The sequence below is a fragment of the Micropterus dolomieu genome, linkage group LG09 (assembly GCF_021292245.1).
Source record: "Micropterus dolomieu isolate WLL.071019.BEF.003 ecotype Adirondacks linkage group LG09, ASM2129224v1, whole genome shotgun sequence".
In the NCBI taxonomy this organism is placed as follows: domain Eukaryota; kingdom Metazoa; phylum Chordata; class Actinopteri; order Centrarchiformes; family Centrarchidae; genus Micropterus; species Micropterus dolomieu.
The window spans coordinates 7861078-7886645 of NC_060158.1; the positions used below are offsets into that span (position 1 = coordinate 7861078).

Genomic DNA, 25568 nt, shown 5'->3' on the forward strand with positions numbered 1-25568 from the left:
GTGGAACAATTTGCCCTTAGACGTTAGGATAGCCCCTTCTGTGATCTCTTTTAAGTCACTTTTAAAAACGCACTTGTTTTCTTTGGCCTATAATTAAGGTTGTTTATGTATGTGTATCTTTGTATATACATATATCTATATGTATATGTGTGTGTGTGTATGTTTATATGTCCTTTCTGTTGTTTATTTTTGATAACTCTATGATTGCTTGTGCTTCTCCCGTTCTAAGCTGTTCTTATCTTTGCTGTACTGTTCTATGATGTGCTGCTATGCATGGTGTTAGTGTCTTTTAATTTTGTTGTTCTGTAAAGCACTTTGGTCAGTCATTGGCTGCTATAAAATGTGCTATATAAATAAAATGAACTTGAACTTGAACTAAAACCGGCTAATGCGATAGTGGTTGGTTTGTAGCAGTAATGCCCATTAGCCGCACAGAGTCACCTTCTCTGCTCAGCTCCCTCTCATCCCTTTGGTTTCTGTTTTCATCCTATGTGCACACACCCCCTTTGGATTCTCCTCCTTTCTTCCCTCTCGCCTCTCGTCCAAACAGTTTGTCTTTCGACTGGGGACTGAGAAAGGTAGGAGGGGTTGTGAGCATCGCTGTTTCTCCATGCTGACTCATGATGACAATTTGGTAGATAGATCTTTTATCACAGTGAAGCAAAACTGATGCCGAAGGAAGGATTTTTGACAGCTTTCTTTTTGTTTGTGTGACGTTACTGCATGCAAATACTGTATATTGAAGTGGTAGTAGTCAGAAATATTTCAAGAAAAGAGTTCTCAAAGAGCTAAAAGAAAACTAGAAGTCAAAATGGTGGCTGGAATGATGATGCCCTTAGCTGATCTGAGGGCAATCTATGAGCTTCTCTTTCAAGATGGCGTCATTGTGGCCAAGAAGGACAAACGTCCACTGTCCATACACCCTGATGTCAACGGGGTTACAAATATAAAGGTGATCCGTGCCATGGGCTCTCTCAAATCTAAGGGCTGTGTCAGAGAGACTTTTGTTTGGAAACATGCCTATTACTATCTTACCAACGAAGGAATTGCATTCCTGCGAAAATACCTGCACCTGCCACCGGAGATCATGCCTGCACACCTTCAACCTGTTCGTCAGCCTGCACCCTCTGCTCGAGTCCATACAGTGAAAGGCCCCACACCGTACATCCCTCAATCTAAGGATGGAAGAGAAAGCCTGGAGACGGGGATGGACAGGTACATGTACCGCCACAAGAGAGTTGGAGAAGAGAGAGAACCATCTATGAGGCCTCCAAAAAGCTTCAGAGGCTCAAACCAGTATGATGCATCAGTTGGCCAGCTTGGTGTTCAGACCCAGACCTTTTTTAAGAGAGTCAAGAATTTCTGCAGAGGAGAGGAACGTTGGGCCAATGAGGGTAACAGAAAAGTTTATGGATCTTTTTGTCTCCCCTCAGAGGATAAAGCTACCAGATGTCCTGACTCAGTCAAGGAGGCCAAGCTACCCATTTCTTCTTCAGTTTTACCAAAGTTTTCCGAAGAGGTGCCAACTGGTCAAAGGACTCCTTGTGGCCCAGTGAAGGAAGTCCAGCAGAAAGTTGTTAAGATCACTGCTGCTCACCCACCTGCAGCCTTTGAAGAGTCTGGATGTGGGAAATTACTGGAGGCTACGATTAAGGAGCTCACAGACGAATTGTTCTCAGATGTGACGAAAGGAGAAACATCCAGTCTAGCCTTGAAGGTACTTGGAAAGATAGTACTGGAAGTTGAACCTGAGGTTGAACAGACAGTGGTGGACCAGCAAACTATTCCTTTGTTGGCAGTGTTTACTGAAAAAGAAGAACAACAGGATGTTAAAGGTGACAGAGCTGTTCTTGAGGAAGCTGATGTGGTAACTGAAGACACAGTTGAGAAGTTGCCATATGATGTTGTGATGATGAAACAGGTGAATGTTGAGGCTTTCGGCCCTGTGACCAAAGCGAAGACCCCTAAGTCTGATCCTGACCATGACTCAAGAACCCCTTCATCAACAGACACAGACACTTTCAGAGACCTGACAGAGGAAGAAGTGGTGGATTATGAAATTGTTGATATGGAGGATACCCATAAAGTCATAGAGAACACCATTCCTATGAAAACCATTTCTGGGTTTCATGGCGACTCGGAGACCTCCTCCTTTGCAGCCTTTGATGCAGACTGTCCCAACCAAGTAGTCCCTTCAGAGGGTCTGGTTGTGGCCCTGAAGACCACTCTGCTTCAAGAAAACCAGGGCTTCCTTACAGAGGACCCAGGGAAGGAACAGGATATTCAGAGGGTCTGGCCCGACTTCCTGGAAGGTTTGAGCTTGTTTTAGTTCTTCCTCCTCCTCCTCCTCTTCTGTTTCCCCCTCTTTTTTATCTTGTCTGTAGCAGTTGTTATCTGGGCGTTGCTATGGGCACGGCTTGTGTTTGGGAGGTTGAGAGAGGGATAATTTGATCATCTAACAATACAAGTAATGGTCTTGTCATATTCCATACAGCTAAATAACAACCAGACTGCCAATTAGGTGTGATATTACTGGATGCATGAAGAGTTGTGCCAACCTCTGGCTTGCTTGCATGACCAAATATTAAGTGTTTGATATTAGTATTATATCACTTTTTATATCTACATAAGGATCTCACATACAAATCCCATAATTGATTTAAGTAGATTCTCCACCTAGGTATTTACCCCATTGATCTGATATGTGCTATTAGCTCTTACTGGTATTTATTGCTGCTCTTACTAGTATGTATTGTCACTTGTAGATCTTGTGCTGTATTTGATGCTTTGTTGATGCTCTTTTGTTCCTCAAATGTAAGTTGCTTTGGATAAATGCCAAATGAGTGAATGTAAATGTAAAAGTCATTCTCAGTGTTAAAAAGGGGCCTTGTGTGCAGGCAAGAAGTACACAAAGCCATTTGCAGAATTGGTGTTCACTTATTTGATTTACTGTGTCCCAGATCCACTAATTAAATATGGTATAACTGAAACTAAAACTCAAAGCAAATAAGAATTCTCAAATAAGGAATCCCTCTCTTTCCCTATATTTAGTGTGGCCGGTGATGCTCATACTGCTCTGTTTTATCTACACTGCAAATATTTATAAGTGCTTTCTGTGAGAGGTTTGGGGGAAAAGTCAAACAGAAAGCTGTGACTAGGCTGCATCTGTCAGTCAGGGGTAGGAGACCGTTGGTTTAGTAATGCATATATTTTTGTTCCAAGTACATAGTCTATCTTACACATGAAATACATCCAGTTTGTCCAGCATCCTCATGGGAAACTTTACATGCTGTAAATCAGCTTTAATTACGTCTAATTACGTAAATAAATATACATACATAACATTTGGTAGATATTTGATTTTTTTTTATTAATATAGAGTATTCAAGCCCTTGTCTTTTTTCATGTCTTGTGCAGAATTAAATCCATGAACAAATCTGCAGATTATTTAACCTAATGAAACTTTCACTTTCCATATAGTATACTGCAGAGGTTTTCAAAGTGGGAGGCAGGCCTCCTCAGGGGGGCTCTAAACTGTTTCAAGGGAGGTTCAGTGATTGTATTATTATTAGATATCTAAAGGAGATCACATAGAATAGCCTAAATGTGTGTGTCTATGGGATCAAATAATATAATCATGATCCCATAGGCAACCAAGAATTGAGCAAAACTAAGGAAGCAAATTAAAGGGGGGGGGGGGGGGATCCTTTGTCTGAGGGTAGGCCCGCAGACTCAGACCTCTGGTATACTGTATGTAGATATTGTTGATATTAAGTTGTGTTTGCATATGGATGACTGGCAGTTAATTCTGCCATCTGCTGGAGAAAAAGTATTCAGCTTTAAATACTGTCCTGCTACTGTATTGCGCATTATTTACATCCTGCATGTTAGGACACCTAACCAATATGTCATTTTCTTTTCATCTTACTTTACATGCAGCATTTCCTATTCTCAGTTCTCATATAAATATTTATGAAGACAAGACACAAGATGTTAGCTTAATGATGATCAGTGCTTCTTCTTAATCCACATATTTAACTGCCAGCCTTTACCTTAATACTCAGCCTGCCTGAGAACTTTCCATTGTCAGGGCTGATATATGACTAAGCAGAGACTGGGCAATGTGAGTTCAATTAAGCCACACTCAGCTTTTCCTGTCTGTGCCTCCCCAAGAAGGGCAAGGCAGCAGAAGCAGTCCAGAAGAGAACATGTGGCAGTTGCCACCTTTCATCTGTGAGTGTTTTAGCCCAGCCTGCAATGAACATAAACTCCAACATTTAAAAAGACCATTCTGTACTTGAATAGACTAGCCACAGCAACACATTAACCTGCAGTCTCATGTGTTATTACGTGACATGGTGACAAAGAGAAATCAGCAAGAAACTACTTGAGCTACAATGGAAATGAATTACACTAGAGACTTCATGGAGGCTTTGATTCAACACGGCCAAGGTAGGAAGTCTTTGTTGTACGAACAGTTCTGTCTTCTTACCAAAAGGTGTCAGCACAGAAATACTTTATGGTGAATCCCAGCTTGTGTAGAGGACCAAAGAGGATGAAGCAGGTATGGGTGTGTCTGTCACTGCCAGTGTATCAGATAACAGTCTAGCACAGGGCTTTGTGCCTCATTAAGCGATAACACATAGTTTTAGTTTTAGTTTGTAAGATTTAGTTTTAACAGAATGTCTGATTTATTCTGATCCCAGATGTACAGCACGTGTTTATTTAGAGAATGAGAGTGAAGCCAGTTATAGTTAAGAACTTTACACTGAAGACCTTGAGTTAGTCACCACCCACGCTGCCTGGCAGTGTCTAGGATCATATTCCCTGGTGTTAAATCCAAGGGGGTGTGGGCTGCAGGAAGGCTCATGACTGGCTCCTCCATGTCTCTCCCCTGCACCAGATTGTTATGTGTGAATGCAGGGCATCACGGTGAAGTACCAGGCCTGGGTTGGCTGTGGAATAATACATAACCTGTTTCTAAGATACACAGAATGTATCTTAAAAGAATGTATGTTGCCTTTAATAAACCCAATATTTCAGTTTTGCATAGTATTGCTATTATCTGGAGGTCTGCAACTAATGATTTTTTTCTTTATTGATACTTTTTGGATAAATTATTTAGTCCATAAAATGTAAAAAAACAAAAAAAAATAACAAGAGATGAGTGCACATGATGTTTGATCAACAGTCCAAAACCACTTGGACGACTTTCAACTTGGAAATTATATAAAAAAGAGAAAAGTAGCAAATCCTCATGTTTGAGAAACTAGAAACAGTGAATCATTTGATCAATCAAATAGACTTTTATTCGTTAGTCATAATATAATACTCAGTTAATTAAATCACAGTTCAGCACATCATAATAAGATTAAGGATTTTGGCCAAAAAGATGCAATACATTTATATAATGTTATTTTCTAATATTATAAAATGTTCCAGCTCTCACTGTCTTTTTATTAAATCAATTGCTGTAGCGGTATGATCCATATCATGTGGACATGGGGGCATAATTGCACTGTCTCCAACTTTTTTATTTCTTCCACAGAGAAGCCTTTGTTAACAGTAGCTTCCTGGCAAAAGTCATGTTTTCCGCTCTTTGTCTAAATCTGTAAGAAAATGTGAATGTGTCCCTGGGAGTTTCTGCAGCCCTGCACATGGACTTCATCCAGTGACGCTCAGAAACCACCAGGCATGAGATGCTGTTTCCACTGAGGAAAGCCTCACAAATTAAGTCAAACTCGCAACGCTGTCTAGTTTTTACTTCCCAGCCGTGCCTCCGCTTCTCTCTTCCTTTTTTTCTTTGTGCTTTTTTAGCACGCCCCCCGGGTTTCGATCAGAACACAATGTCATGAGGTCAGTTTAGACTCCCCGGCAGTTCAGTATTTTCTCTAAAAGTTGGGAAGACGCTGAGCAAAGATGGACTTATGCTGCTGTTTCTGTTCAGGACCACCAGACGGTAGGTTTACTTTTTACAGGAATATATAATTTTAAACTCTGTATCAGTGCATTTGGGGATGCTATCACAGGAATATATTAATTAGTATTTAATGGTGTTGCATTTTGCATGTCATCTGAGGACATTGCCACTCCCAGCACCAGTATTGTTTTAGAAAGACTGCAGATTAAAAACATCTCTGGCATTCTTGTCATTGTTCACTTAATACCTGTGCTCATCAGGAGTTCTTTGCCATTAGTGATTGAAGCATTTTACTGAAATCAAAATAACTTTTTCCTGAACAGACTATATTATAATGTGAAGTTGGGCTATTTTACCTACATGTGGGTATGCGGAGAATGTGTCACAATCTGGGAAACATTGAGCAAACACATACCATGTGAAGAGAGTGGGAGTGGGCTGACTCCTCCCCTGAAGGAGTGGTGGAATTAATTCATTCCAGACATCTCTACTGCTCCCTTGGTTTCCCTTTGCTCAGTCTTCCCTGTGACTAATTAGCAATTTGAGCTGCCAGTTTCAGAGAGTTTGGGGATTTGGTTGACATTTTCAAACTAGGATCATATAGGGTCCCACCCAAATGAACTGCCAACACCTCAGTGACACTAAATTGCTTCGTTACAATCACCCTTTCTTCTTTGTTGCAAGTCCACTTTAGTCTCTGTTTCCAACTGTTTGACTTTTGAGGCAACTTTAAATGCATTCATTCATTCATTCAACTCAGTCATACATGCCTAGTTTTTGTCTGTGAAAGGCCTGTAACATCATCAGACTATTTTGAACTCTCATCTATACATAAATTGACACTGTCAAAGGCGGGCTGAGGTCTAGGTTGCGACTTCTATTTCTGCTTGTTTTATGGAGCACGGTTGGCGTGTGGAATTGCATTGCCTTCAATGTGTGTCTAGGTGTTGGGTTTCTGCTCGGCTTTGGAGATGAAAGTTACACTGTTTGTAGTGCACACCAACTGATGCTCAAACAACAGAAGCACAGGCAGAGATGCTGTTTTGCCTACAGCGAGATGTTTTTGATGTCTTGAACAGTGATCCAAGCAGGTGTTGTGCTGTGTGTAAGTTAGAATTATGAGAGAAGATCCCGCAGACAGGAATTTATTGGAGATTATATAATGAGTAGTTGTAGTTACAGCTGACTGATATGTTGTATGCTGCTGAGAATGTGTAATTGACTGAGTTTAGAGTGACATTGTCAGAAAGAGCTCAGTCTAGTATGAGCAGACATTTTCCCTCAAGGCTGTTCAATGTTTTAATAACAGGGCCTGAACGGCCGGTTAGAAAAGCTGTTGGTATTTTGGAGATTTTTAAAACAGTTGGTGGTAAAACAGTATCCAGTTAAATAGGTTTCTGGGAAGCTTATATGCACTGGTTATGCTGTCCAAGCATAAGGAAGCAATTAGCATCTAGGGGAACGTAGTGAAGTTACATAATAAGGATGAATTTATAGTGCTGGTTATTCTGTGAAGGGAAAATAAACTGGGTACGCATGGCTTCAGTATAAACATTTGGAAAAGGAGGAAGGGTTTGGCCTTGGGTGATCTGTGACTCGTAAACTATGATGGAAAATAACTGCAAGGGGATTCAGTGGTTGAAAGAAAGTCCTGTGGAGTGAATGAGTTGGAAACTTTGACACTGAGTGAAGGTGGATCTCAAATGCGCTTAGTTTTGTTTCTTATCAAAGCTGAGCTGAGTGAATGTGTGTGTGCGTGTGTGTGTATGTGTGTGTGTGCCACACAAAACAGCCTCATATATTATTAACTCCAGCAGATAGGCTGCAGCGAGAGAGGAAAGCAGTGAGCCAGTTCCTGTAGGGCAAAACCAGTGGAGTCACTTGAGCCATGGAAGAGGACAAAACTTCTTTTTAACTGTCAGGGCTGCAAAGTTTCTTGCGCTGGAAGAATTAGATCTAATTTTTTAAAAAAAGTACAACATAAAATAACAAGGAGGAGTAGGTAGAAAAGAAAGAGAGAGTAAAGTACAGGGGAAAGGGGGAGGGAGGAAGGGAGGAAGGGAGGGAGGGAGATTGGCCAGTTCTGCTGGAGGACTGAGTCACAGAGAAGAGAGGAGAGGGAGGGGTGCTTTTTCGTTCTTCTCTCTCTCGTAAAAGACACGGACAACTTGGCTATATCGCTTGTTTTAAAGTCCGGGATGGCACCACACCCCTAGGATTTGCCCCCCCCCCCCCCCCCCCCCCCCCCTCCCAACACTCCCCCTCACCTTTGACCTCCCTCCCCAGCCCTCCCACCTGTCTTCAGAGCCCAGGACTCTCCACTTTGTACCAGGCCCGATGCCGGCAAGCCCCCCTGGAAATGTGTTCCCAGCCCTGGTGGTTGTGGGACACATTGTTACCTTAATCGCTGTCTGGCAGTGGAGAGTTCGCAAGAAGAAAGGTAAGAAAAGCTGTAAACTCGTCGCTGCAAGGCTTAACTTCAGGAGAGGTGACAGAGGAAGGAAGATCAAAAGAAGTTCTTTGCCGGCTGTCCTCACCCGTCGTCTCTGCTCTCTCTTGTCCTGTGCGTTTTTGTGGCGCACACTCCTCTCTCTTCCTCACTCCCCCCTCTTTTTTTTCCCTCACACGTCTCGGTTTCCTGTGGTATAGAGATGTTGCTGTTAACCCTGTAAATGCTGGCTGTAATGTGATGACGTTGGAGCTGGAAATCTCTGGTCGACTGGGATATTTTGGCTTCGTCAGAGTTTTGATGTGCACAGCTCAGCAGCAGCTTTGCTCCTCTGCTGGGATTTTTCCTTGAATAGTCTCTTTAAAAAATTGCTACATCATTTCATTCACGTCCTGTCTTTGTAGAGATCTGGCTTGAGTTGAGTGGCTCCCTTAGGGTGACTTGATGTGAGTTTAATCCATTGACTATTCAGACGATTGAGTAGCATAACTTCATTTGTAGTTACTCATGTATTGTTAAAAGGCTTGTTCAACCAGTTACTTCTTGGAATGTTTTCAGTGTTTGAGATAAGCGTGTCCTCTTCACATACCAAACATGTGCTGCTAGGGGGATAATAATTACTCTCTTTTTAACCCACTGAACAGCCTGAAGGTTACCTGCAGGCATCTGTGGCATTCGAATGTCATCAGACACACCCCACTCAGGCCTATTTTACTGTTGACACAGTGCAAGCAAGGACAGCACAATGGCGGCTGTCTAACACACCTTTGCAGGCGACACACCCTGACGCAAATTAAAGGATGTCTGACTGACAGTCTGCAGTTTGTTTTTTTATTCTGTCTCTGAGAGTATTGGAAGAAACCAGTTTAGCCACCAGGCACTCTGAAATAACTCAGTAAATTCACTTTGGACAATGAAGTATCCCCAAGTCACATCATATCTCCTCTACCTGCATGGAGCTTGCACTTTAAATGAATCAAGCTGTGAAGTAATTGCAATAGGATACACACCATCCCAAAATGGTTGGTTGTTAAACTGAAGCCAGGTACTGTACTTATCGCTCCCAGTCGTCTAGGTCTGATAATAAACTGAACAATCCCTTTCAAAGAAGTCAAGGAGGGCACACCTTTGAAAAGATAAGAGTAGTTTTCACAACAGTGACATGCCGTCCTTTTGTTATGATAGGATAAGTAACTGCAAAAAACTTTCTCCTAAAAGGAAAATGCCCATGAAAAGGCTTAATATGCAAATCATAAAAAAGCAGATTGATCTCCCTCTCCTCTCGTTATCTGTGTAGCATGAGTAAATATATTCTGTAAACTGCACACAGCTGCAGTGCTGATCAAATACAGGTTGCCTTGAAGAGTGGTTTGACTGGTAAATTGCGGGTCAACATTGTATTGCAAAACTAGGCTGCGTGCTATCTCTACCTTCAGTCAATGTCTGACTGATTTGAAGAGATCTGCTCTCAGCTCTCTACTTGCCGCAGTGCAGACAATAAGTCTACACCCTGTACATCAGGAACGGTCATATTCCCTCTCCCCAGCGTCTGTCTGTACTTGAATTATATATTTATAACAGCGGAGGGAGGTGTTGCGATTGATTTCTGCCGGTCTGGAAACGTGGTCATTGTTTACATTACAGCTCCGGTACAAATCCAAACATCTGCAGCATCACATGCTGGATGTAAAGATGCTTGTCCACTTGTGTAAGTTAGAAGTATAGTTTGCTGGAGCAACAAGGTGCCTTTGACACAGTGGGAAGGTGAAAGTAGGTAAAAGGGTTTTAAGCCCGGAGCCAGGTTTAAAAAAAGCTCACAGAGTGCCACACATGGCGGCTTGCTAATGGTAGTAAACTCGACACTTGGGGACGGTGGACTGTGTATCCTAGAGACGGTCATAACAAACTGCAGGAAGAGGTCTTTAGTTTTCCTTCACGAGGCCTCACACTGATCCTCGGGACCTTAAAGGAATCTTGACTGCTGTGATGGTGCACAGAGTCATTTGCACGAGTAATTATGTGGTTCTAAAACATGTTAAAGAGCTCTGCCAGAGGCTTCTGTTGATTGTGGCCTCTCCTTGAACACTCTTTAATGCCGTCCCCTGTTGTCTTTCCCTGTTTGTCCTTGAGATTTACATTAATGATTTAGTATGAGGCTCTTTGAAGCTCTATTCACTTAACAACATCAGCCTTAACACTGAGGATGTCTAAACCATTTAGGAAACCACACCCAAATCTTCAACAGTGTTTGTGGACGACCCACTAGACTGGCGGCTGTGTCTGCTAAACCACATGCCACATACACTGTAGGATTAGGTTTAGATTTTGGCTCATGGTGTGCAGCTGTGACTCACTTCCCTGTCTCTTTTCTCTGTGGCTGTAATAGTAGACTTGAGGGGGGAGGACAGCGCGCTCTGCTTTAAGTGAAAAGTGAAAAACCATGCTGTTATTAAAGGACACAATTGTTGAAAACAATGCACACCCACCATGTCCCAACATGCTTTACACAATATGTAACATAAAACTTATTAGTGGTTAACGTTGCTCGTAGACAGGCTTGTATTCTGTCACACAGTACGCAGTGTGCCGATGTGGTGGCTCTTATCAGTGTTTATGTTTCAGAGGGTGAAGAACCAGAAACCGTGTCTCGCCGACACGCTTTGTGAAAATATCTGGATCACTCCTTTTAGGAAGAGTGGCGCCAACTACCGCTGCCAGTATCTGGACACATGTATCCCCATCAAGCAAAGTTTTAATTATTTTAAGACTTACGAATTATTTTAAGAAACTCATTTAGTAAGACTTTTAGTCAGTTATTTCATTAATTTATTTATTACTTTTTATTGGTGTTTTCAAAGGCTAAAGTCACTTGTCTTCTTCTTGAACACAGGCTGTGGTTATTTCTGGAACATTTGAATGTTGTTGAATAGCTCTGCTGTCATACAGAGAGTTAATCAGGTGGAGTCCTACTTTGAATATCATGTTCAGAGAAGAAAACCTGTTTTTAACTGGCAACATCCACAGAGAATTTGAAATGCCATTAAAGGATAATTAAACGTAATGAATTTTGTTGGTTCCTTTTTACCAAATTTTTTAATATTTTGTGAACAATGGAGACATTTAAGGAAGAGCATGTATTCATATTGTGTGTGTGCACGTGCACACTGATGTGTGGCATCCTAGGTCTCTACTCTTAATAAAGAATTCTTAACTTTTAGGAAACTTGGGTAACTAACAGCGGAGAAGAATTACATATTTGCAATCTTATGTTTTTTAAAAATGTTGATCATTATACAGCTTGTTCTGACTAGAAATTTACAAGACTGTTTCTTGAAGTTACTAAAGTGCTCTACTGGTATTATTTTATTGTTTGAACCTTCATATAGTCAGACTGTACCACTGCCCTTTAATAAAAGACTTTTAATTGCATGACATAAAATGCATTTATTGTCACAGTGGGTTGTTGGCTGCCTTTATTTGGAAATAAGCCTATACCTGCTTGTGAATGTGAAGAATTTCTCAATACTCATAGAAAAGGAGAAAACAAACAACTCTGTTGACGTTTTTATGACCCGCAGCTGTTGTAAATGTGTGTGTGTGGGGAGGAGGGGTGTGGGGTTGATGAGTTATTGCCGTGGAAAAACGGCTGTCAAACCTGCACTCTGCCCTGCTGTGAGCAGTGATTACCCACAGTGAGACAACAGAAATGAGCGTTCCTCACTGATTGTAATAATTAGGCTACAAAACAAATGTCTTCCCAGAAGTTACTCTAGTTTCTGCTTTGCATTTTGTGGTCCTGAGGGTTAGGCAATCATGGGAGAAGCACACACAGCACAGTCCTCGGCAGTACATACTGCACGCCCCTTCGGTCTGTGTATTTTGAGGATGTCCCTCCCAGGCGCGCTTTAATGGCACAGCTCGTTGTTACGCGCTGTGCACGAAGGCGACAACAGAGCAGGATGGAGCAGCGGAGAGCTCTCCAGTTAATCTCACTAAAGAGAATCAATGTGGGCTGGGCTTGGGACAAAGAGTCTGCAATCTGACACGACCCTTCGTGTTTTTTTCCCCCTCCATGTGGCTCGGATAGAGGAGAAAGACAAGTTTTGAGGGCTGGTACCACGCACGAGAAATACGCGAGTCAGGGGGCGTTTTCAAGAAAGTACAGCGCGCTTTGCTTTTACGCGCGGCAGAGAGACACGCCAGGATGGCTGGAGTGGAGGATACAATGCGCGCTGCTGTGCCGTCTTGGTGCGGCGGCCCGGAGTGGGAACTTTTATATCGACGAACCAATTACATTCATGAAATGAGCTGCGGAGAAGTGGGGCATCATCTGTACAGCAGAATGTGCTGCGCAGGTAGGTCTGAGCGCTGAGCCGCTGTCTCCATCTCTTGTGCTTGTAATAAGAGGAGGTTCTGGTTGGGAGGGGCTGCTGGGGTGCTGATGGTGATGATGTTAACCTTTTCCGTGCCTCCACCCACAATACAACAAGCCTCAAGGGTCAAAGGAGTGGGTGTACTGGAGATTTGCGATATTTTTTGAACTTATTATTAATTCACTTTTATTGCACTTTTATAGAAGTTGACTCAAAAATAATATTGTATATGAGCATTATCAGTGATGACAGTGTCCTTATTGCCTCCCCTCCCACAGAGCAGATTCTACAGAGATGTAGTGCTGAAATGATTGATCGATTAGTTGATCTACAGAAAATTAGGCAGCATCCACACTGATAATCAATAAAGATTTTTTTTAAGCAAAAAGGCCAACAATGTATCCAGTTCCAGTTTTTCAGCTACAGCTACTGAACATTTTTCAGTTTAAATTTTGGCCTGTTGGTTGTGCGAAACTAGTAATTTGAATATGTCAACCTTGGCTATTCTGGCACAAACTGAAAGGGGGGGGGGTCTTTAGTCTGAAGAGCAAGTGTTTGATTATCTTTAATAACGTGTGTCTCTGTATCTCGCCTCTTGATATGATCATGTGAATGGAAATTGTGGTAAATGTTTGTTAATCTATCCTCTGAATGTGTGCCCAAGATTATCTATAATTGATCAGGTCTTCTAAATGCCTGTATTTCCATGGACTTTGACGTTTAAGTGCTGTTATGTGAGAAAATTTTTTTTTTCTCTTAAAATAAGACTTCTCTAGAGCTTAGTGGCCAAAACCGCTGCTCTGTAAACAGTACACTGATGTACTTGCAGCCTCTGTGTGCATTTGCCATGTTGTCATGGCAGCCGTTCTCACAAATCACTCTTCCCACATTAAAAAGTGACCATGAGTCAAAACTGCAGGGCCCTATGGGACCTTGGATTTTATTAACAGTAGTCTGAACTCACATTAGGGACTCAGAGCCAAGAAGGCTGTCAGCTACTCGTTAGACTTTAAAATGGATTATAGTAGTTTACATTTTCTAACTTTTATCATGTTTTGTAGTGCAGCTTTTCCAACAGAAGAGGGAGACAAATGGTGTTGAGCAATAACATCAACTTCTCTTTTATTGGCCTTGGCTGTCACATCTGAGGATCATAAATCCAGCGATTATCTAGTCATTTTCATAACCACAAGATTGTAAACACCATGTGTGGCTAATTATACATGTTTTTGAATACATACTCCCTGCAAATGATACTCCTATTGCAAAAGTGAGTTGGAGTCACCAGCCCTTTATAATGTGAGAAGACATAATGTGGGCAACTTCAGCGACAACTTTAAAGTTGGACAAGTGCCCAAGAAATGCCTCAGTTGTTTCTTGTTGGGTTCAATGAGTTTATTGTCCCTCTGCTTTTCCCCAAGCTTCCCCGCCCACTGCCTATCAGCAACTGAGTTTGTTTTTGAAAAAGAATAAATTCCTCACTGTTATAATAACAGACAGAGAGCTCTGTCTTACTTTAAGGTAGTGCATGCTTTCATGCCCTCTTCATTGCCAGCTCTTGGTTGGAATTGCCCCTTAATGCCCTGGGGCTTCCATTCCTCACCTCGGCAAAGTTACTTTCTGAACCTGTCCGACTTTCATACCATTATCCCTTCTATCAAAAACCCTATCAGGACCTGCTGACCAGCTGATACGTGGTATGGTACATTCCTGTCCTCAGTGGGACTGACATCGCATGCTATCACTTGCGCAGATGAACCGACAGCTCTTTGGGCTAGGTGGTGTTATCGCAGAGAGGCGGCTCCCCCGTCTGTGAGGAGGGTGGGCGCGCCCTTAGGAGGAATGCATAGACTTGCATGCTTCTCATGGCAGACCTGTAATCATAAAACTCCTAGCAGATGTACCAACAAGTTGTTGATAGTGGTTGATACTTTTTTAAAAATCACATAATGATGTCACAGAAAAAGTGTGCCTCTTTGTTACTTTTTGAACATCATGCAAAATTGGGTTTTAACTAAAAAATAAAAACTACTCTTACTGAAATGTCTGATTACATGATGACCTTTTTAAATCAGCACAAATTTGCATCCTGTGTTTTGGGAGCTGCACATCACTGCAACAATGATAAAAGTACAGTTAGAAATTTGCTTATTTGTTTATAAGCCTTTGCACAAATTATATTTTTATACACCTTCTGGCCAACAATGATATGTTGTTATTTTTTTTACACATTTAACTTTGCTGAGTCTAGAGAAACTAAAGAATATGTGACTGCTCTCTGTCCTTTGTGACTGCAAGTCAAAATGTAGATACTTGGATTTGATAACACATACACAGCCTATAATGTCTAGTTCAGGTCTGGTGGAGTTGAAATATCAACAGCTTCCATTTCTCAAGTCCCGACAAGCCACCTCCCTGTGTAGGCATCCAAAAAATCTCTCTCCTTTACAGCCATATCTGCATGGAAAATTGATGCTCCGAAGGGTTACAGGTACCTGGTGCAATGGGACATAGCTAGTTTAGAGCACCTGAATTCCTAGAGTGCAAAAGAGAATTGGTGTGTTTTGTGTTGTTGAGTGTTTATCAAAAGCTGTTTGAAGAGTTTTATTGCATGAAAAAAAGATGCAGTTGTAACAATTCTCCTTTTCTTTTATCACTCATGCACATATGCTCACACGGAGCCACAATAGCTGCTTTGTGTCTGGGATAATTTTCTGCAGCAGTGTGGTTACTCAATTTTTTTGAAAGCCAAGTCTCACTACCTCTTGTCTTTTTTGTCAGTTCGCGTTACCGGCTCGACAGAAGCTTATATTCAAGATTGGATATTCATCTAAGAAAAATAATCCGAACCAAATGCTTCAAATAAAAGTTTTAGTCCCGCAGGTTGTTCTCATTAGAGATCTTTAAATGCTTCTATTCTTCCTGCTGCTGGTTTCTTTCCTGTGGACAACCTCCCTCCGTCCCTCCAAGACAAATGTCTGCTCTTTCTCTCTCATGTACAGAAACAAAACCCTCGGTGCCAGTTTCCCCTGTAATTGTGTCCTGATGGAGGAAGAGCGCTCATGCTCAAGGTTTTCTTGTGATTGTACCATGTCGAAAAATGGCTGAGGACGGAGTTTCCACTGCCTGGCTCTACTGCCTCCCGGCCTGGTCTAGTCTGTGCTCAGGAACAGGCTTTTCATTGAGGCTTGGTGGTGTTGTGTGGCATGTCCAGCCTTCTTCCACCCACCGGTGACTAGTCGTTTGTGCATATGGAGTTCAGCTGGGGTTAACAGGCTCCAGTGGAGCGTTTCTGGACAGCTTTGTCTGAATGAGGGAACGGTCCCTTTTCTTGATCCTTGATGAGTTTCATGGGGTAGTTAGTTGGACACGCGCTAGATTGTTTTTCCTGCAGTAAGATGATCTGGGTTTAAGCCCTTGTTAAAGTGTTTCAGTGGATCTTACTTGAGAAATCCTAACTAGAACCAGACACTCATGCCTGTATCGATGTTTAGGATATATGATACAGCGTATATCCTTGAAAGCTGCTGTCTCACTTCACTTGTCACCTGCTAGCTAGCTGCTATAATCAACAAGTAGAGATAGGCATTAAATTTTAGCATTCATTTATGTGCTGAGTCAGAGGCATTAATCGTGGAGGAGTAGAAACCCCACCATTTTTGGGAAGTTTTCTTACTAAGTATCGGCCCAGGATAAAAGATTTAAATGGATGCAGGACATTGCTCAAATTCAAAATTAATTGCTCTTGGGAGTTGATATATACCATTAATAAATAGTTCACGAAATTCAAAGCGTCATCATACAGTTTGCCCTCCAGTCATGATATTTTGGTGTCTATATCGTTCCCCATATTCACTATAATTGTCATACAGACCTAACAACGGGGATGCTGCCATTTTTGGCAGTTTTTTTGAATTTAGGACAGGGTGTATGCCATCTTAACTTAGGAAATTCTTTAGTTAGGACAATTCTGTAATAGCTAAACTCTTATCTGATAAGATTCCTAAATGCAGTTAGGAAACATGTTTCTGTAATACCTAAATGTTATCTTAAACTGAGATAGGATTGGAAGGAAGATAGGATTTCAGACTTAGGAAATTTTTGTAATGAGACCTCTGCAGCTTATCCTGACCTCTAACCTTTCTCTAATGATGATATCCCTACACGCTCCATAAACTTAAACATTGTCATTGTTGGCAGTTGAGCTGAGTCTCTTGTTAAAAGTGACCAAAAGGGGCCATACTGCTTAGTATAAATTGACTATATAACATTAATGCTAATGATTCTCCAAAGAATGCCAACATGTTTTATAGTTGATTGATTTAATTTCTTCCAATGACAGCCATTGCTTGGAACTTGCCATAGATTTCTAATTTGAACATTTAGTTACCTTTTTTATTTAGAAAATTTATTTTGTTTTTATTGCAGTAACTATTTAGGAGGTGTGTTTAAGGATATTATTTGGGAGCAGCTGTAGAAACGCATTGCCTTCAAAAGCTCTGCTCAAAAGCTCAGAAAACGTTCAACCTAATTTGTTTTTGTGTTTTACTGAAAGTATTTCAGTTTGACTGCCAAAGTCATGGATCACAGGAGTATTGCACAACAAGAAGCAACTGACAAGTTGTGAAATGAAGTCACACCAGGGGTATATATTTAAAACAATAAAATGTAAAGTATGTGCAATTTGTAGTTAAGCTGAAACATGCAACAGCAATAAGTTTGGGATTTTAAGACAAGTAGCAGAGACTGAAAATCAGTCCAACTGTAACATAAACAGATACACACAAATATTACTTAAGGTCTACATATCTTTGCATTTGCATGTAATCAATGCAGAGGTCTGTTTTGGTTGGATGCTCAGTGAATGGTCTTTAGTGAGGTGGGGTCGGGGTGTATATAAGAGGGCAGGGCCAGGGGGAGAATCTTCCCTCCCTCTCCACAGACCACTCAGTGGTGAATGACGGCTTCTGACATTGTTGCCCGCAGGCACGTATTTTGCAAGAGCTGGTGAAAAAAAAATAGCAGCATAGAATGTCAGAGACAGCAAAGGGAAGAAAAAAGGGAGGAAATCTGAATCAGTGACTTGAACACTCCCACTAAACTACAGGATCACACACTGTGAAGCAGTGTTGCAGGCCATAAGAAGAAGTCTCATAAAGTAGACAACATCTGAACCTGCAGTGGCTTCTGTTTTGTTTTTGATCACTGAGTTAACTCCAGCATGGCGATGGAGCAAAGATTCAGAAACTACTCCTCTGACAGTGTGGGTAGTGACGGGGTTTTCATAGAGGAATCTTACTACCAGGGGATGCTCAAGGCCATGGATCACAGGAAAGGTAGAGTTTGTCATTGACTTTACATCATTTCAGTAGTACTGGCTGAAGTTTTATACTTTGATTCAGAAATTTAGAAAACTTTCACCACAGCTCATTGTTGCTCTATAGTATAGATGAAATGTATAAAAGTAGATTCTATGTCTAGAACATAGAATCTACTTTTGTCTGCAGTGGTCTTCTGCCTCTCTTTTATCAAACGGGCCACGCCCCTTTATGTGTCATGGCCTTTCCTCATTTTATTGGTCAACTGTACTGACACCCATTTTGTGACCAAAGACTAAGCAGTAAGATGTCTGACAGTACTTGCTTTCATATTACTAGTTTGGTTCAGAAGGTAACTTCTGATCTGCATCTTTGCAGCTCAGAAGAAAGGCCGCCTGTTACACAGAAGAAGTGAAATATAATATAATATTTACTTGCAGAATGACTGGTTGTTTTCTCAAACTATTGCACTTCATTGCTTCAAACTATTGCATTTCAAACCATCTGACAAATCTAAATTATATTACAAATACATTTCCCTCTATGTGACTCTCAACATTACAGCTGCATTATTCAATAACAGACCGATGATTTGCAGATATCGCGCAGCCACACTGCGATGTGCAAACAATGTTCTTTCTGGAGACCTGATATCTCTCACCTCATCATAAGAGTTTCTTTGACTCTGAGGATGAAAGGAAACATCCACATCTCTGTCTGCCGCTCCAGGCTACAAAACTCACCCAAGCAAACACATTATTTGTAAGAGGGATCAGTAAAGTTGGCTTGTCTTTGTCATGTATTTCACTGGTTTGAGTTGTGGAATGTCAAGTGCAGCTTTTGTATTAAATGGCATGCAGAAACAACAGTGTCCTGAGCAGCTGGCATAACAGTTAACATGCAAACAGTTTGTTGCAGGACATGTGTTCTACAGGACAATGCTTTTTCTCTTTTTTCATCACACATACTCAGCCTGGATGCAAATTCATGTTCATGATTGAATTAAATAGTTTGTCTCTGCTTTTAAGGTTTATGTCACTTCTCTGTTTAGAGTCTGAAATAGTCACGAGCGTGTTTGTGACTCATCCACATAATGCCACCCTGCCATGGGCGTTAGCACCACAGGATGTCGTCTTCTTTGGTTTCTCTGTTCCCTCTTCATTTGATCACTTCTGTTCTATGAGCTTTCATCTCAGTTCCTATTCAGACAACGTAATCACGCTCCTAACACTGACTGACTAACCCTAATCAAACATGATGGTGTTAACTGATTTAAAAATCTGCAACAGTAAAATCACATGGTGTTGACTCTTAATTAAAAGCTTTTTTTCAAAGACAGACATGCTTTGTTACCTCACACATGCCTCTGTGTTTGATCACCACCCTCATCACTTACTGAAGCACCACGGAGAAGAGGTGAAAGTGTTCTGTTGGGTGGTTATCTCTGCAGAGTATCAGCATGGTTGAAATAATTCAGAGAAAACATTGCACAATAAATACAGTACCTGCTGGTATGTGAAAGGCTTGTTTCGATTAATCAGACCGTGATAGTCTTACAAGGTAGAACATGTTCCTCTAGAGGTGTTAATCTGAGAGATGTCGGAGGTAATTTACTTGTGTTTCACCTGACAAGTGCAACACCTTTTTTTCCCATTGTTTTGATGGACTGACTTTAAACCACCAGTACAGCCACTTTCTGTGTCACCTTAAGTATCTTCTGCTGTCTCTGTTCATGTCACATGTTCAGCGCACTGGTTTCTGGCTTTGGGGAAGCACAAATATTTATCAGACCTTTTATTACTCTGAGAAAAATGTTTTTATGATGTTTCCTTGTATGGGGGGACCATAGCTGGGGTTTTGACGTTTTAGATCATTAAATACAAATGTTTTCTGCAAACCAGCTTCTAAAGCAGTGGTTTCCAACTCATGGGTCAGGACCCTTCTTAGGGGTCACAAAGTAAGTCTTAGGGGTTGTGGGATTTTAGATGGGAAATAGATGGGAAGCAGATACAACACAAATTTCTGTTCTAATTCCAATTTCTGCTTTTTTCTAGTGTATAAAATATACACATGAACTGTCTCAGGCCTCTAAAATGTATAAAAATAAATCAGTCTGAGAAGTAAAAGTTCCCCATCAGCTAACTGATCACAACTCAAGTGCAACCTGTGATGATGGGAAACAAGTAGACTTTTCTTTCTCTGAAGAAGTAATAGATCAAAATGTTTGGGAATCCTTGTTCTAAAGTACACAACCTTATAGTTTGCGATCCTCCAGACAGCTTTTAATGTAATTCATTACACTACACAGAATTCATTTGCAGAGACTTTGAGCTTACTTGAGATAGGTAATCATCTCAGTGAACATTGTAGGTTGTGTTATTTTTGCATGGGAATCTATATTTTCAATATTGGTGGCCAAACAGCAACTTACATGAAATGGCCAAATTCACATGACTCTAAAAGCATTATCAATTGCACCAGACAATAGAAGTGTCTTGATCTTGATCAAAGTTAAGTTAATATGGAACAACAACCTTTAATTAAAAAAAATAAGACAAAATATTCACAGTAATGGATCATTTATCTCAAGCAAGTTTTATGTCTCTGTAACCTCAGTTTTATAGCATGTGGATAATAATGGAAACCAGAGGTTTGCTGGAAGGCTAGAAATTCATAAACCAGTATGTTTTGAAATAAAAATTCAGCAGTAATGTTGCTGTACATGATGTAGTTTCTGTTTGATCTGTCACTCCACAGATGAACGGGACCGAGTTCAGAAAAAGACCTTCACAAAATGGGTCAACAAGCACCTGATGAAGGTAAGAGCCCACAACACAAATACTTCACAACAAATGTACATACGACTAGATTATGAAACTGAAAAAAAGTGTTTTCACTTGCTGCTCATTTGGAGCATGTAACTCAGTGAGAATGACTCCAGCTGTCCTTAAATGACGATAAAGTTTGTTCTGTTTTAAGTCAAATTCCAGCAGTTCCTTTCATATCCCACCTGGTTATAATAGCTTAGATTACAGAAAGACGTTTCTTTTGTAGATAATGGGCTTTCTGATCTAACCGAGTCTAGAAAAAGTTACCTGAAAGCTTCAACAGTTAAACTGGAAAGAGAGTACAAAGCAAAATCCAATTTTCATTCCCCGCACTCTCTTCAAAAAAGTGAAACGCTTTGGAAAAGGTGAAAAACATTATACAAATAACTTCTCCGCACATCCACACATGCTATTTGTGTTAACTTTATGCGTTTTAGGGAGTGAGTCACTAACACCTGGCCTCACTTTAGCTGGCGCTCAGGAACAGTGGCATGATCGTGGGCCGGGTTTGGTCAGGTTTCACATCTGGATTCCAGACTGTCAGGGCGGCTTCTCGGAGCTCTGCAGGGGAACAGGAAGCTCCGGGACTGAACTCCTACACTGGATGTGGGGTCCACTGCTAAATATGTTTGCAGCCTTGATACTGTAAGGCAATACTTGTCAAGCGTTCTGGCCCATGACCCTTAGAAAGGATACACTTTCTACTGCATATGTAGTATGCAAGTCCCTGATCTAAGTAGTAAGCTAAATGACTGCAGCTGCAGTAACTTCAGTATTTCCATATCAGTTAATTAGTGCTGAAACAAAGAAAATCTATAGACTACAACTGATCATTTAAGTGATTTATCAAGCAAAACATTCACTGGTTCCAGCTTTTAAATGAGAGCATATGCTGCTTTTATTTTTTTATTATCGTAATTAATTGAATATTTTTGTTTTTTGTATTTTTGGTTAGACAAAACAAGCAACTTGTAAAGGGCATTTTTTCTCATTTTATAGACTAAAAGATTCATTATTGAATCTACTCAATAATTATACTAACTACATAAAAACAGAGTAATCAACAACAAAAATGGTCATTATTTGCAGCCCTACAGATGCTTTCCTCTTTAGTTAATCAGTTTGTTACAGTCAAATGAATGTATCATTTAATCAGCTAAACAACACAAATAATAACAAATACTTTTAAAATGATAACAGAGCCTGGAGTTTGAAGAAAATCATTCTCATCTCATCTGAAGCTGTTATCTGCAAAGTTTTGATGATTTTGCTTAAAAGTTGGCTAAAACACAGGAATTTTGTTTACCATTTTGAGGTGTTGAGTAGGACTACAACTAACAATTCATTTCATTATTTGTTAATTGATTATTAATCATTTAGTCTATGAAATGTTAAAAATAGTGGTAGAATGCTCCCAGTGCTGCCTTCAATTTGCTTGTTTTGTCCAGCCAACAGCCCAAAACATAAAGATATTCTGTTTACTATCATATATGACAAAGAAAACAGCAAATCCTTACATTTGGGAAAATGAAACCAGAGAGTGTTTAGCTTGAAGGTTTTTTTTTTAAATTAAAAATGACTTAAGTGATTAATCGATTATTAAAGTAGTTGCAGATTCATTTTCTGTTGACCGACTCATCGATTAATTGACTAATTGTTGCAGCTCTAGTCTTGTTTAAATACTACCAGCAGGAAAAAGGCAGAAGCATACTGATAAACATAAATGAAACATTTTTGGTCACAATTTATAAATTGTCTTGTGACATCTATAAGAGGAGAAGAGCGTGTGAGAGAGGACATTTCTGTAAGACACTGAACTAAAAACTACCCTGCAAACAGCTCATGAAATGTAATGTTATGACATCAAGAAAAGAAGACACCCATGTATTTTGTCTATAATAGGGATCTCTCAGGTTTCAAGTAATAATAGACTATTTAAATTACATAAAATACAAACACAAATTGCAGTTGTGTTTTTACTGAACTTCATTTATATACTGTAGCCATGTTTTCAGGGAACGTTTTTAGCACCTGTTAAACTGAAGCACAGCGTGGCTGTACCTGAAATGTTTCGGCAGTCTTACTGCAGCTCAACCGACACATTCAGGTCGATGAATCTTTGTTTTCACACGGGAACTGAAGTGTGTTAAACTGTGAGGAATGTCTGTTGGTCCTCCATGTGCGTCCTGTGACACGGGGCTCTGTTCGGGATGACTCACAGGCTTTTGTCGTCAGTCGTTGTTTCTTTGTCTGGAAATCCCTCAGATTTGGGTCCAAAAGACTTGAGCGGGTCGGCGATTTGGCTGCCCTCAAGGAGTTTTGGACTCGTGGTCACAAAAGAGTCATGGGATTAAACTATGAGGCCAGGAACATTTCCGTGGTCTCTTCAGATTATGCAGAATGGAAACCGGACATTATTCTGTGTTTTATGTATCACGCTGCAATCCAGACCAGATTACAAGAGCTGAAACAGATTTACATTCATAAAAATAATACTGAAAACTGTTGTAAAAAGTTGTTTGGATGGTGTCAGCGAAGTGAAGTGACTAAAAAAAGTCGTTACAAAAGTCTAACATCTGTCAAGTCAAATCAGCGTCTGCGTGTTTGTCTTTTGTTCTTCTTCTCCTTCACGAGTCCCTGCAGTTTTATATTTTCTCTCATCAAACTGTTTCTTCTTTCCATCCTTCATCCTGTCCTCCCATCCTTTCCCATCAGAACTGGAAGGCAGAGGTAGGTGCTGTCTGTGAGCAGAGTGCTGAGTGGACACATTCATTTCTGCCTGCATGTTTGTGTTAACATTTTAAACCTCTCTCACTACACCATACTTTACATGAGCTCCTTAGATGCTAACCTCTGACCCTTTCTACCTTCATTTTAACACTTGAACTGCTGTAAGGGCCATTTCTGCAGTGTAACTTATCTTTACATGTTCTATACTCAGTTTAATAGCTAATAAATAAATATTACATATAGAGTAAAGTTAATAAAGCACTAGGGGACATGCATCAAGTCTACATGGAGTAGCTAGTCTTGTTAGAGAGTCTCATTATTGATTTTTTTTGCAAACTCCACACTAACTTTATTTCTGCTATTAAGGGACACAGCAAAATCACCACATGTGAGGTGCCTAGAAATTCCCACCCTTGAGGTGATGCATCAAGATATCGAATGGAATCGAAATCGTTGACCTGATAGTTGTAACCGAATCGAATTGAATCGTGAGACCAGTGAAGATGCACACCCCTAGCGATCACCCAATCTGTCCTTTGAAATCATTTGTTACATTTTGCAGACCCACATTATGGTACACCTTTACCCTGTTGTACCTATAATAGCTGTGTGTTCACGGCTTTTCTATGCATTTAGGGATTAAAGCAATTTTTAGTACACTCACTTTTGTTTTTGTGGTTGAGATGATATGGTGTTTGATAACCACTGATCATCTAACTTTCCATTGTTAACCAAGTCGTCTCAAACAATACTTTACCCAGTGTGGACCCAGTTGCCACTGCAGAAGGCAGACAGTAACTCCTGTGCCTCATTGTTGTGTGTAGGTTCCCTTTAAAGTTGCTTTATTTATTTTTAGGTGACATTAAGGGATTAAGTCAAACGTGTCTGTGCCTAATGTGAAATTCCCGTTATTAGTGTTAAGGTGGTCGTCAGTTCCTGTACTGTTTTGTATCATGTGTGAACGCAAACGCAGTGGTTCACCACCACCGCTGACATGATGGGAGACTGATTGATTTCCCTGTGGGGATCAATAATATATCTCTGAAAAACTGCTCCCTTCTTCTCTCCTCAGGCCCAGAGACATATCACTGACCTGTACGAGGACCTCAGAGATGGACACAACCTCATCTCCCTGCTGGAGGTGCTCTCTGGAGAGACACTGGTGAGCTTTGGTGGACTTTAACTTTCAGATTTTAGGACCTCTGCTTCTGCTGTAACCCTCTGTACTGTCCAAACCTTTCGTATTGCCCCTGCTCCCCTGTCCTAATGACTTAATTTGCTGTTATATTTGTTGTATTGTCCACTCTACTTGTAACCTGAACTGTTCTAAATGTTTTCAGTCAGTTATTATTGTGGTTGTTTTCTTGTCTCCACTCTTGCATGTGTTGACTTTGATTCTTTCAAGATTTATGGACATTTCAGAACATGCTGAGGTTATGCGCACTCTTTTACTTTACTTGTCTTAGCACTGTTTTTTTGGGGAACACACCTTGTGGTGTAACCTTAAAACACTAATTTTTATTCTTTGCTTCCATCTCTTAACCTTTCTGCACTGACTTGTTTGACACCTGGTTTTTCCTTTATCTAATTCCTGTCTGCTGACCTTTGCCCTGACCTTTCCCCCTTTGCCTCTGCCTTCCTCTCTTGCGATGCTCTCTTGCTGTGGTAGCCGAGGGAACGTGACGTTGTGAGGAACGTGCGGTTGGTGAGTGGCGCCTGGACTGTGGCTGGCCGCCTTCTCGGGCGTGGCATGTGTCACCACCCCAGGTGGCTTCTGGGTTGTGCATGATGACAAGTCACACTCCCTGTATTGTCCCCTTTCTGTATCACCATTGTCCTCTTCCATTTTAGCAGTGAGCTAGCAGCGTCATATAAGGACATAAGAAGTGCCCGTAGAGGTTTTAGTGGAATCATTTCTGCAGTTTTATGGTTGTGATTTTTTGTATATGA

General features: G+C 40.8%; 1 protein-coding gene across 1 annotated transcript in view; it reads left to right on the plus strand.

Annotated features, from left to right (window-relative positions):
* Positions 1 to 25568, plus strand: part of pleca (plectin a) — a 117537-nt gene that overhangs the window by 55438 nt on the left and 36531 nt on the right. The window contains exons 3-4 of the mRNA XM_046058016.1: positions 20818 to 20879; positions 24691 to 24780. Of these exons, the coding sequence (XP_045913972.1) occupies positions 20818 to 20879; positions 24691 to 24780 (152 nt within the window). The remainder of the gene's footprint in view (positions 1 to 20817; positions 20880 to 24690; positions 24781 to 25568) is intronic.